General features: G+C 44.8%; 1 protein-coding gene across 1 annotated transcript in view; it reads right to left on the bottom strand.

Annotated features, from left to right (window-relative positions):
- Nucleotides 1–5,786: 5,786 nt before the first annotated feature.
- LOC106595273 (zinc finger protein basonuclin-2-like) overlaps nucleotides 5,787–14,501 on the bottom strand; it is a 501,482-nt gene continuing 492,767 nt past the window's right edge. Inside the window, 3 exon segments of the mRNA XM_045722846.1 lie at nucleotides 5,787–11,693; nucleotides 11,695–11,998; nucleotides 12,048–12,196. Of these exon segments, the coding sequence (XP_045578802.1) occupies nucleotides 11,363–11,693; nucleotides 11,695–11,998; nucleotides 12,048–12,196 (784 nt within the window). The 3' untranslated portion in view covers nucleotides 5,787–11,362.

The raw sequence follows: 14,501 nt of genomic DNA, 5'->3' as shown, positions 1-14,501 counted from the left end.
CCAGCATTATGTTCCTGTTTCTTACCGAAGCCAACGTTACATCCCCGGTGGCATTCGTATCAATTTGTAATATGACTGCCGCCGGAGCTAATGATGTAAGCGGGTGATGGCTGTTATCCAGAGACGGAAAGACCCTCATGTTGACTGTTATATTATGTTTCTCATAATTAAAATGGTTTCGTTATTGTCCGATTAGATCCATGGTGTCCTGTTAATGCCTGTCATGTTTGAAGCCTTCTTGATTTAATGTTCTCTGCTGCTAAACTAGACAAATATTTTAAAGGTAATTTGGTGTTTACCGTTAATGCAGTCCCCGCAAAAGCAGGAACATTGTCTTTAAATTTCAATCGTGCTATAGCGCTGAACTTTGGCGATACGGATTGAATCGAGCCCTTTGGATTTAGTGTTGATTTGAAAAGAGAAATTCAGGGCTGCAAATTCAGAGAAGTACCGTTTTTCTTAAACTGACCATGTTCTGTGCATATTTCACTGTCTAGGGATCGCAGGAGGCTGCTGAGGGGAGAACAGCTCATAATAATGGATGAAGGGGTGCATGGCTGGAAACCATGTGTTTTGAAATAAACTCAGCAAAAATAAAGAAACATCCCTTTTTCAGGACCCTGTCTTTCAAAGATAATTCGTAAAACTCCAAATAACTTCACAGATCTTCATTGTAAAGGGTTTAAACACAGTTTCCCATAAACAATTAATTAACATGCACCTGTGGAACGGTTGTTAAGACACTAACAGCTAACAGACAGTAGGCAATTAAGGTCACAGTTATGAAAACTTAGGACACTAAAGAGGCCTTTCTACTGACTTTGAAAAACACCAAAAGAAAGATGCCCAGGGTCCCTGCTCATCTGTGTGAATGTGCCTTAGGCATGCTGCAAGGGGGCATGAGGACTGCAGATGTGGCCAGGGCAATAAATTGCAATGTCCGTACTGTGAGACGCCTAAGACAGCGCTACAGGGAGACAGGAAGGACAGCTGATCGTCCTCATAGTGGCAGACCACGTGTAACAACACCTGCACATCCGAATGGTACATCCGAACATCACACCTACGGGACAGGCACAGGATGGCAACAACAACTCCCCGAGTTACACCAGGAACGCACAATCCCTCCATCAGTGCTCAGACTGTCCGCAATAGGCTGAGAAAGGCTGGACTGAGGGCTTGTAGGCCTGTTGTAAGGCAGGTCCTCACCAGACATCATCGGCAACAACATCGCCTATGGGCACAAACCCACCGTCGCTGGACCAGACAGGACTGGCAAAAAGTGTTCTTCACTGACGAGTTGCGGTTTTGTCTCACCAGGGGTGATGATTGGATTCGCGTTTATCGTCGAAGGAATGAGCATTACACCGAGGCCTGTACTCTGGAGCGGGATCGATTTGGAGGTGGAGGGTCCGTCATGGTCTGAGGCGGTGTGTCACAGCATCATCGGACTGAGCTTGTTGTCATTTGAAGGCAATCTCAACGCTGTGCATTAACAGGGAAGAGTTTGTAGACTGTTTGATATGTTAACACCAGTGTATCTAATGGAGAAACACCACGATAGATAGATGGATGGATGGATGGATGGATGGATAGATAGATATATATCAGTCACATGTTTTCTTAATTGTTAAGTAATTGAGATTTTTTTTTCAAATAATATTTTGGCAGGAATCTCCTTGCGAATGATTTTGCTGAAGATTGTATCTCCGCCGGCCTGGGCAACCTGAGCTTTTGCTATCTCCCCCTTCCTGCAGGCTCATCCTGACATGACCCTCCAGCATGACAATGCCACCAGCCGTACTGCTCATTCTGTGTGTGATTTCCTGCTAGATAGGAATGTTAGTGTTCTGCCATGGCCAGTGAAGAGCCCGGATCTCAATCCCATTGAGCACGTCTGGGACCTGTTGGATCGGAGGGTGAGGGCTAGGGCCATTCCCCCTAGAAATGTCTGGAAACTTGCAGGTGCCTTGGTGAAAGAGTGGGGTAACATCTCACAGCAAGTACTGGCAAATCTGGTGCAGTCCATGAGGAGGAGATGCACTGCAGTACTTAATGCAGCTGGTGGCCACACCAGATACTGACTGTTACTTTTGATTTTGACCCCCCCTTTGTTCAGGGACACATTATTCCATTTCTGTTAGTCACATGTCTGTGGAACTTGTTCAGTTTATGTCTCAGTTGTGAGATACAGTTGTGAGATACAAATATTTTCACCTTAGGGTTGCTGAAAATAAACGCAGTTGACAGTGAGAGGACGTTTCTTTTTTTGCTGAGTTTATTTGATTATTCTGCTCCAGTCATTACCACAAGCCTGTTCTCTCCAATTAAGGTGCCACCAATCTCCTGTGCAAGGGATATTGTGAGATATTATGTTGCAACTCTTCAAGATGGCCGCCATTATAAAGACTGCATGTTCAATAATACCCTGAACCCACTTCCTTCCCCAGGCACAGCTGAGGGTGCAGACGCTGGTGTTGTTTTTTAGGAATAAGTTTGCAACAAAAAACGATTTTATTTCATGTTTTATTCCTACAGGTTGTTCTCATTGAGATAACATCTCCTTTACTAAGCACTAGTCAACCTCAGGGCCAGAAGAGGCCAGACTGAAGAGGAGCCATTGTCTGAAGGACTTTGACTGGAATAATAGTAGTTTGTTTGAAATGTAAGTGTCCTCCGTTATGCTTGTTTATTTTGCCGACAGTGTGATTTGTGCGTAATTTCCACCTGCGATTGTAGAATCGTCACGTTTTGGTAAAGTGCAACCTTGTCTGCCTGCCTTTCAGAAGTATCATTGGGTGCGTTCGAGTAGATCACTTTTGTCAAGTCGGTGACTATCATTGGTCCCCACCTTTTTAAAGTTTATTGCATTATGGGGTGAACAATTGTCTGACTTGCGCCTACATTTCAACTGCATGAACTTTACATAAATCATGTGATCAAAGGTCATGACGTTTTGACTTTTCACCTTCCAGCCATCACCTGCATAGTGGGAGGCTCTATTGTCAACCAATCATTAAGGTGTTTTTGTTTGACCCACACAAACTTGACCAAAGACATGACTGAAACAGGACCAACTTTGCCGTGATTCATGTATACAGTAGATATATACAAATGAATATGATATTTGAGGCGCTCTCTCTCTCTCTCAATTGATTGTACAATGTGTACACAAGGTTTCACTTTGAGTGTGTGACATTGGGGTTGGAGACATGTTTATTTCAACTTTGTATAGAAAAGCTTTTATAAACAATGGTAACTGGCATGTTGATCTGAGCCTTGCTGTTGGAAAACCCCTTTAGTGTCCGGCTGTTGTGGATGAACCAGACTTCATTTGTCTACAGTCGGTTGCTTTAGCCTTACCACTCAAACGAGCCCAATATCTCACTAGCACTACAACTCCTGGGTGTATGTACAAGGAAGCAAACAGAACGAAACAGGAAAGACCTACCTGGGGTGTATTCATTAGTAGGATTCCGTTGCAAAACGTTTTGAAACAAACATTTACTCCAAACAAAACGTTATGCAATGATAACTAGTTTCTATTGGACAAATTCAGGTAGGTCCATCCCCGTTTCATTCTGTTTGCTTCCCAGGGTAAATGGTTTCCGTTACAAGATGATTTGCAACAGACTAAACGTTTTGCAACAGAATCAGACTAATGAATACACCCCTGAATTCGTGCAATATAAATATATTGTTTTCCATTGAAACAGTGCAAAACGAATGAATAGAAACTCTAATAGACTAATGAATACACTCCTGGTGATGCTACAGTATCAGGGTTGGTGTGCTTGTAAAATCTTAGGTTTTTGATGCAATCAAAAAAATATCTACCTTTTCCAGGATATCAACAAATCACTAGGCTACTGGCTGTTTGGATGATCGATGGCAAAACAATGATTTTTAATTTGTCTAAAGCCTAAGTTTAAATCCCAGCTTTACAACCAAAAGAATGTGGGTTAATACCACACCTCTTGTAGTCTCTTGTGCTTTAGTGTATGGGTGGATCTCCAATCGTATTTCCTTGATTCCTCCCATCCTATCTCCTTCCTCAAAATGCATTGGAGAAACTTCTTATTGGGGAGGAACCTTAGACCTTGGGATCAATTACCGCCAAAAGTATTAGCGAAATAGCGAAAATCCTCCAGCCAGCCCTACTAACAAAAGTTGAGGTATGGTTTGGGTGTTGAGGGGGTGAATTCCGTGCTAGGGAAAGTACCTTTTCGGAGAATGGGCATTGGCAAGATTTGAACCTAGGACCTTCTGGTCCCTATCCCAGTGCCTAGTCCAATCAGCCAGAAGGGGGAAGGTACAAGTCTGTTTTGTCCACATATTTAAATGTATTCAGTCAAAGTTAGTAGATTAGAAATGTAATTAGTTTAGAATGTTGGGTAACAAAAACAATCAGTCGGGATGTGAACCAGGAAACTTGCAGGTCGCAACCCATGTGTAACGCCCCCATCCACCTCCAATCTACCAGGGCTTTTTTTATTTGACTCTCACCTGTAAACTCCACCCACTAACGTGTCACTCTAAGCTCTGCCCACTGAACTTTCATTCAACCAATCACATTAGTTCTCTGCTCTTGACGCAGAGCTTCCCTGACAACAATATTGAGGCTGGGATTCAATCCAAGGCACCTTTCAAAAAGTCTAGTGCACTGCGGTATTGAATCCAGGCCTGAATGAGGAAAACTCCTGTGCAGAATTCCAGGGCTCTTTCTCAGTTTGTTACCTTGTGTCCTCTCTCCTCGTCTCCTTCTCAAAACGCATTGGAGCGGAAGATCATACACCCCCGAGACATGCGAACCTCCACTGTTATTGGTCATGGTGAGGTTAGCATGTATCAGGGGATGATCTATGACCCTCTGTAACTTTCTCACGCATCATTATTTACGATTCATTCAGGATAATCCGTAATCATGGTAGCATTCACATGAATGTAGAAGTCTTTAGAAAACATTTCTTGTTTGTAATAAAAGTGACTCCAAAATGACACACTACATTATTTACCATTTGTTTCTATTGGGCACAAAATAATCTGAAACAACCAAAAGGAATTGCAAATGCATCCAACAAGTTAGTAGAGTCACAAGCTTGATGTAATCATTGCGTGCTATGAACATGGGACCAAAAACAAAACGTTTGACTACTTGAATCTTTAGGAGTATACATTAATGTTGACCCATACCTTTTTGATATTTTTTGTTGTTGTTAAACAACATCTCTTTATCTGAACAGTAGTATTATTATAAAATAATATCATTCCCAAATGTTTTGGACCATAAAATATAGCTTAGGGTTTGAATGATTTATTTTATACAGTCGTCATTGCTCATCTTTATCAAGGGTGTCAATTTCAGACCCAACTGTATAATATTATTGTTGACAAGCACATTGCCCTTTTTAAAGCACATGTATCTCCATTCCACTCCTCTGCTAATCCTAGGGCTGTGTTTTCAGTCCAGGACTAGGTCTAATAAGTGTCTGGGAAACTCACACTGGCACATCTTTAAATGACTTCATTCATCTAATCGTCCACTAATTGGTCAAGATAGCCTTTTCCCCAATGATTTTTATCACAGCTTAATTAAAACAGGCCAGTAAAACCGCTGAAATCGTGTCTTGTCTGACCGGCTTGATTGACAGACTGTCCCTGTTAAATTCCAGCCACTCATAACATGTCCTCCCTTTACCCCTAGAAAAAGCACGCACGCACGCACACACACGCGCACAAACAAACAAATAATAATCCCTTTCAAAGACAAGCAACGTGGCGTCAGATTGCCAGTGACTGATAAATCTTTAATATAAAAATTGTACAAGAATTCTGATACAAATTACAAGAGGTATTTGGACAAAATATGAATAAAATTCCATTTACATCCCAAAACCCATATGCATTTTATGCAAAAACCATAGACCGTTATGATACAGAAGAATACAAGGAAAGCAACAAAACAAAATCAATTAAGAAAGAAAGAGGACCTTTTTTTTCTCCTCCAGTCTGCTAATGGGAAAAACCTGTTTAGGAGACATACAGTATTCATGAAGCTGCCAATGTCACCATTATGAAATCAAGAGTGATGCAAGCTTCCCCTGTTGTAGATGCTGCCGTTTGCGGTGTGACTCTGTAGCAATGCTGCTATGCCAGGCAGTGAAAATAAGAGTTGATTGAGATGCAGGCCTCTGGTTGCAGGGCGGTAACACAGCCGTTTAGCACAAAGAGAACCAGACAGCTACACAAAAACATCACTGTGGAAAAGAAAATGTACAAGTCTTTTGAGCTTATTTATATATAAAAAGTAAGATTGGCATGTTGGTAAATAGTTTGGGGTGACTTGCTATATATAATGTTAAGGATTGTGAGCTGTTCTTTTGTCAAATACAATATATGGGTAAAAAGCACATTTTATGCATTTCTGCATGTTTTTTATTTGTTCCAGGATCATTTACTGTAGAACTGCTGTTACCAAGTTCCGAGGGTAATGTTGGACCACAGCGTATCATCTGTAAAACCACCAATCTTCCGATGCGTCTTTTGAGCCTCGCCACATGTATTGTTCAAGATGGATGACGTTAACCAGACAGCTCGCAAACATCCCCCTCCACTTACACTGGGTTAAAGTCCTACCCTGCTGTCCACAGACTTAAACAAACATCCCCCTCCACTTACACTGGGTTAATGTCCTACCCTGCTCTCCACAGACTTAAACAAACATCCCCCTCCACTTACACTGGGTTAACGTCCTACCCTGCTCTCCACAGACTTAAACAAACATCCCCCTCCACTTACACTGGGTTAATGTCCTACCCTGCTCTCCACAGACTTAAACAAACATCCCCCTCCACTTACACTGGGTTAATGTCCTACCCTGCTCTCCACAGACTTAAACAAACATCCCTCTCCACTTACACTGGGTTAATGTCCTACCCTGCTCTCCACAGACTTAAACAAACATCCCCCTCCACTTACACTGGGTTAATGTCCTACCCTGCTCTCCACAGACTTAAACAAACATCCCCCTCCACTTACACTGGGTTAACGTCCTACCCTGCTATCCACAGACTTAAACAAACATCCCCCTCCACTTACACTGGGTTAACGTCCTACCCTGCTGTCCACAGACTTAAACAAACATCCCCCTCCACTTACACTGGGTTAATGTCCTACCCTGCTCTCCACAGACTTAAACAAAGTGGACACGGGTATACGATCCATAACGGATCACTAGACAACCCCACCTGCTCCATTGTCATCTCTCTCCTTCCCTCTCCATCGCTCTCTCGCTCTTGCTCTCGTTCGCTCTCGCTCTCGTTCGCTCTCTCTCTCTCTCGTTCGCTCTCGCTCTCTCTCTCTCGTTCGCTCTCGCTCTCGTTCGCTCTCGCTCTCTCTCTCTCGTTTGCTCTCGCTCTCTCTCTCGTTCGCTCTCTCTCGCTTTCTTTCGCGCTTTCTTTCTCTTTCTTTCTCTTTCTTTCTCTTTCAGTGATGGTGTGTTGTGGGGAAACTGACATTTGGCAGTCGAGTCCCCTAATGAAATATTAAAGGCTCACTCCACTCAGGCTGGCCAGTGAGGGTTTTAAGAGGCCTTCTCCTCCTGGGGACCGAGCCAGGACAGTAATGGTCCCATCGGCCTGACCACTGGGCTCTGTCCTGGACCCTAGTGGGTTAAAGATGGATAGAAAGAGTTAGAAAGAGGGAGGGAGGGAGGGAGATTGAGGGATCAGGCCCTCTCGAAGGAGAGAGGAGAAAATGTACTGTAATGTCTCCTGTGAAGGAGGAAAGGGAGAAGAGTGGAAAGGTCAAGGGGCTCCATCGCTTTCCAGCCAGACAGTCAAGAAGGCTGGCACGGCTTTCTCGCTCTCTCTGCTTCTCTCGATCTCTCCTGCCTGGTTAAGTGACTGCCGCAGGTCCCGGCCAGACCGCTTTCGTTCTCAGACCGGTCCCTCTGCTCTCCTTTCTCTCTCCCTATCCTCTAGTCTGGACATTCTGTTCTGGACGGTCTTTTGCATGTCAGGGCAGTTTTCTCAGCTCATTTGCGAGCTCTCTCTAGGAGCCGTGGCGTGCTGGCATGGCCATCGAGTGAGAGACAGAGGGGCTAGAGATGAGGAGTCAGTGTAAGGGAATTTAATCTCTCTCTGGCACACTAACACACACACTAACATACACAGGTCACTGATTGAGCTCCCTGGCTTCCGCTCCTCTCTGATTGAGGTGTTGGGTTAAATGCAGAAGACACATTTCAGTTGAATGCATTCAGTTGGACAATTGTCTAGGTATCCCTTTCTACCTTCTTTCTCAACTGCTCTCAGTGCATTCCATGGCAGTCCTTGCGGTCCAACTCAATGCTACATTCCACTGTTCTCCCTAATGAAACGCTAGCGTACCCTGCAGTGACAAGGCTGGAATGCTAACACTGGACCGACTGCATATTACATAGTGATGGACCGTGGATGAGCTCGCTCTCTCTATTCCCTCTCTCTCTCTCCCCCCTCTCTCTGCCTCGGGGTGTCCGTGTTTCCCGCCCATCACCAGAGGTTAACAAGTCCTCTCGTTGCTGTCATCCCACTGGCCTGTTAGCAGGGTGTGTGTGTGTATGTGTGTGTGTGTGTGTGTGTGTGAGAGAGAGAGACAGCTGTCAGCAGGGTTCCTGGAGTGACACTTCTGTACTTCTCCGGCTGGGCCCGTGGCGGTAAGGTGCAGTACGGTGCGCTGAGCAAATGAGGCAGGCTGCGCCTCAGTGCCACTCCAGGAAGTAGCCGAAGGTTCCTGTACAAACCTTTTCCTTCACCTGGGATAAACAGGCAATTACACATCCTTTTTCTACGGCGATGGGCGTCCAGTCAACTTAAGGGTACACTATTAGTCTGTGTCCCTATAGGACCCGAGAAGGGGGCGAGTGGAGGGGGGTGAGTGGTGGGTTGAGGGGGAAGAGGAGGGGGGGCGGGGTAGTTTCTCTCAGGGATGGGGAGAGAGAGAGAGAGAGAGAGAGGTGAAAGAGACAGAGAGAGACCGGGAGACCGGTTTGGATCTCTTTCGGCGTCACAGTCCTGTCAGCAACATTCACGTCTGGCGGTGTAATGAAGTGACAAGTGAGATATTAGACAGATCAGCGTCAGAAGGCCTCCAGGTAACGGTGGAACAGCACATTTTTAATGATACTCACTGTCATCCCTTCTTCCTCTCAAGTCAGCCCTCCACCTCCGCATCCCCTTTCACTCAGATCAGCTCTTTCTCTCTCTCTTCAGAGAGAGGAGAGGGGTGAAGACTGCTGCCAGTGCTGTGGAGGTTGGTTGAGTGAGGAGAGAGGAGAAGCTAAGTCTTAAGAGTTTACGCCAACGTGTCCATCAAAGGGTCGCTCATGCCCATTGCAAAATAGTTGAAGTCATAAAAAAAAAAAAAATGGTCCAACACTTTCATGGATATAACGGGGGTTTGAATACTGTATACCACGTAACACTGTGCGTTTTTATCCCCTTAAGCACCAATCAAGAAAGATGAGCTCTCAATTGTTTCACATCCATAGTAACACGACAAAAACACAATAATAACCATCAACTGAAGGGCACAGACTCAAAATGAAGACCGATCTGTCTTTCTTTTTTTCTTTTCTGGGACAAAAACAAGGAATTCATATTGGACAAGACATCTGCATCAAGATAACATCACTCGCCAATAAATACCCCTTCCTTCCCCTGGCTACTTTGCCTAGTTATCTGAAATATTTGTACCTTAAGATGTGTATGGAAACAAGGAAAATGGCTGCAAATAACTTCGAAAACAGCCAGGCAATGGCCACAGAGTTTCACAGAGTTCACCTTTGAAGCTGACAATCAGCAATGGAAATCAATACCGAAAAAAATATAGCAAAAGGCTTAAGACTCAAGTGCATCATATCAATTTATGGGGTGTAAGTTAAAGTACAACTGTATGGCGGAAAAATATAGTTCGTTTTAAAAACCAATGCTTCTTTTTGTTTTGGTCACAGTTTAAGGGCTATTTCTTTGTTTTATAATCAATGTGACATTCACAATACTTCTGATAGGATGGCAATTTTTTTGCATGGAAATGTGTATAAAATAATAGGACACTCAACCAACGCTTGTTTTAGGTCACAAATACCACATGCAGTAGAAAGAATAGCCTACTTCAACCTCTGTAGCTAAGTACTATGATATTACAGTCACACACTGGGTTTACACTCCTTGAAATGAAAATAACACAAACAAATTCCTCAATACTTAAATCTTCTGCCGTCAAAAACAGCAGCTGTATTGTAGTCAGTCACGTTCCTGTATCTGGTAGAGTAGAAATACTTAGACTTTTTCTGAATAGGATTATTTGAGTAAATGGGGCAGATGTTGGGTTTCATTCAGGACAAATATGGGTCTTTTGTTGTGAAATAGCGTTTTTTGAAACTGAACACGTGCCAAAAAAAATTAAAAGAACAGCCACAAGTATGCTAAGTCATTTCCCCTTGGCACTGTGGCCGTCTATCAGACCCCGAACATCGCGGAAACCAACCATTTGCAAAGTCCTCCTTGTAATAATATTACACATCCCGCTTGTATAGTTGCAAAGTGCGAAAAACTGAATTGGTATAGTAAAAGCTATAAATGATAACAAAAGAACAGAGAATGATATTGGCGTAGGAGCCAAAAAAAAGCATGCCGGCAACCTCCGCATATCTAACAAGTAGATACAACCAGTCACATGATCGTTAGTTCTTCTCAGTTTAAAAATGGGTTTAAAAACGGACATAAATGAGTCAAGCTAGTAAAGATGCTACCTCTTTCTTGCCTACCTTAGGGCAGGGAGTATTGTACTGTAACATAAAAACAAAAAAATAGCTAACAACCATCAAATACAATTGTTTTACACCAATAGCCTCTTGGGACATATTATTTACAAATGAAGCAGTCATGCTCTTGTATGGGGTTTCCTTTAAAAGCTATCATTACACAAATACAACAAGAAGATTTATATTTTTTTCATTGTTATTATCATTTCTGCAGGCAACAGTCACAAATAAGAGTTTGAATAGATTCTTTGGAGATGGACAAAAACAAAGACATATGGGAAATAGGAAATGGGGTTTATGGGAAACCGGCAGGGCCAGTTTTTGGAATAAAGACACTTCAAGTGTCTCATCCTTGTTCTTCCAAAGAAGGAAAGGTCAAAAGTCACAACGCTTACTGTATATAGTCACTGGATCTCATCGAAGGGAAATAGAACTGTGGTGCATGATGTCTAAGGGTGATAAGGTGTAGTTCCTGGGGGTAAGAGCTCATGGTTTGGGGTGAGGAGGGAGTCGAGGAAGGGGGTAGAGTTGGCCAGACAGGGGGGCCAGGGGGTTGGGCTAGTCTACCATGGTGGTGAAGGGCACGTTGTTTTTGTGGAGGTTGGGGTTCTGAGAGTGGCGGTTGCGGCTACGCACCGAGGAGAACATCATGTTGCAGCCGGCCACTTTACACTTGTGCATCTCGCGCAGGTGCACAGTCTTGTAGTGCACGCGCAGGGTCCCTTTGTTGCTGTACACTTTGTGGCAGATGCTGCACAGGATCCCACCACTGCCACCGGTGGAAGACAGAACGGTCGGCGAGGAGGGGTCGGCGCCGGTCAGACCTTCTTCCGATCTTCCTCCGACTCCTTCCTCGCCGACCTGGTCCCGCCGCCCCCCCGGCCCCTGCCTGCCCCGGGGCATGCTGGGAGCAGTCCTCCCCGTCGCTAACCCCTCCCTCCTCCCCCTCCTCCTCCAGGTCGTCTAATAGGATGCCCTCGTCGCTGCCCTCGTCCGACTGGCGTGATGAATGGACTGACCCGCTGGACTGAACGCTGGACGCGGTGCTCAGGTCCAGCACCATGTAGTCGTCTGGGGGGCCACCGCGGTGGTAGAAGCCGTTGGTGTGGTGGAGGGGGTGGTGGTGGTGGTGACGGTTTAGGGGGTGGTGGTGGGGGTAATCGGTGCCTGCCGGGAGGCTGGCATCACGGTTCAGCCCTCCTCCCCCCCAGGCTGGCGCCGCCAATGCCCGCCCCTGCCATGGCGTCCAGGCCCAAGTGGTGCCCAGCATAGATCTTAGCCAGGAACTCAGCGCGCAGGTCCTTGGGAAGCGGTGTGAGTTGGGGGTCCAGGACAATGTCGTCCAGCTCTTTGGTAAGCAGTTTGCGATGCAGGTTGATGTTGGAGCTGTGCCTGGTGGAAAGACATAATGAAGGGGGAGGTAGAGAGAGATCGTTTTCATAAGAAAATGGCTAAACAAGTTGTCAAATCAAGCACAATGGTGTTTCAGCGCTTTAAACAATGACTGGAGTGGTAACATTCTCAGATCTTTTTAGAAAGATGATACATTTTGCATTCCAAAACACGTGTTCTGTCTCGCCCAACACATGCACCTATGCTTGGAGTTCTAAGTATTTGAATGATATTGTATCAGTCACTACATTTTCAATAACCCTCCTCTCTTCCTGTCCTCTTCACTAACCCCTGACCTCACGCCAGACAAAAGAACTACTAAACGATTCACCTTGTTCTAGAACCTCTCCTCACTCTTTACCTTACTTACTTAACCTATCAAGAGGAACCTACGTTGAAATGGCTTCCAATGCCCCTCCCTTTTAGGTGAGAGAAACTCTACCCAGTCCTTCTCTTAGCGTTCCCCTAACTGGTCTTACGCGGTGTGGCGAGAGCATCCCGCCACGGTGTTTACCACAGTCAGCACGTCTAGCACAGCCCCGCTGCAAATCCAATAGACTCTGACTCAATTAAATACTCCACCATATTGAATGGGAGTTTATCAATTGATTGGAGCTGTGGTAATGCGATAATCGAGGGAAACTGGATAGCGTATTAGATCTCCGACAGCATTATCACACTGGCTCCCTATTGGAAGTGGCTTAATCAGGCCCCCCTTTTTAAACATATGATCCCCATGTATCCCCTTCGCTTTAAGAAATAAAAATGGCCGCTTTTTCACACAGAGCGCAGTAGTATCTCATAACGCATAGCCACTGCCATCAAATTCACAACAAGGAAGTGTAAGCCTGGATCTGGTGCCTTGCTAAAGCTTGCTAGAGCTAAAGGGTATTGTTTGTGAGGTGTAGCAGTCTGCATTGCAAAGCCATGCCAAAAGATATGAGGTAAAATGTGTTTTGACAGCTCAAATTCAATGCTTCTTCCCTCCAATTCCACAGTTGCCATTTCAGACTGGGAGGAATGCAGGCTCCACCACAGCAAATGGCACAATAAAATGGACAAAGAAAAGTGAGTAATAACTGGTGCCAGATATGGAGGTGGCACAGTATAAACATCCCACTGTCCACAATACAACATGTTAGGGGACTTTTCAAATGAAATCAAGACTTTTAAAGTGAAATTAAACAAAAGTAAGCAACGACTAAGGAATATCAAGCAGTGCTTTTAAATGTGAGGGGGTTTCATGCAAGGCAAGGGGCACGGTGGAGGGTGTGACAAACTAAAAACAGACGTCCTTGGCAGGACAGGACGAGGGCAAATGGATTCACAATGTATAGTAGAGCTTACCAGCAGTGCCATGGTTGATGCAGTCAAAAAGGGTCCCTTGCCTTTAATTATTTAGTTCCCTATCGGACATTCTCCTGCAAGAGGGTAAAAATAGTATACATTCATTGGAATGGAGGGACCCTTTCTTTCTGTGTTACAAGAGGAAGCAAACAGGAGCACCGTCCACTTGAGCATTGTCAGCATCGAGGAGCGGGGAGAATCGATTGGCTGTGGTTGTCACTGCCGCGTGTGTGCCTGTGTGCGCAAGCGTGTGTGTGTGTGTGTGAAAGAGAGAGAGAGAAAAAATATACAGTACATCCATGTTCTGAGACTCATGAACATTCTTAGCTCTCTTCTTTTAACCTATGATAACAGTCTGATACACTGATGGTGTTATCTTCAGGTCCAAATAGTCAGGACTCATTGTCTCTCCTAATGTATCCCTGTGTAGATGGAGAAATGACTGTTTCCACGACCAATAAACAAACAATTGGGTCTAGGCAGTCAGTAGAAAACTGTCCGAAAATATTTTGTTACACCGATTATATTCAATTTGATTGGTTTGTTGATTGTTTTTAGTGGGGATGCCAACAGGCTATGGCATTAGTTAATGTGATTGGGCCGTATGCTGTTGATGCTCAGGTAGGCGGGTCCTTTGCAACATGTCTCCACCCCTAAAGCCACACCCCCACACTGCTCATAAGCTCTAGACTGCCATGGCTCCCTGACTGATGAGGTTAAAACTTCTAGACTGCCATGGCTCCCTGACTGATGAGGTTAAAACTTCTAGACTGCCATGGCTCCCTGACCGATGAGGTTAAAACTTCTAGACTGCCATGGCTCCCTGACCGATGAGGTTAAAACTTCTAGACTGCCATGGCTCCCTGACTGATGAGGTTAAAACTTCTAGACTGCCATGGCTCCCTGACCGATGAGGTTAAAACTTCTAGACTGCCATGGCTCCCTGACCGATGAGGTT

This window comes from Salmo salar, chromosome ssa08 (assembly GCF_905237065.1).
Source record: "Salmo salar chromosome ssa08, Ssal_v3.1, whole genome shotgun sequence".
Classification (NCBI taxonomy): Eukaryota; Metazoa; Chordata; class Actinopteri; order Salmoniformes; family Salmonidae; genus Salmo; species Salmo salar.
Note: the sequence above shows the minus strand (reverse complement) of the source record. Positions and strands in the feature narration are given on the sequence as shown.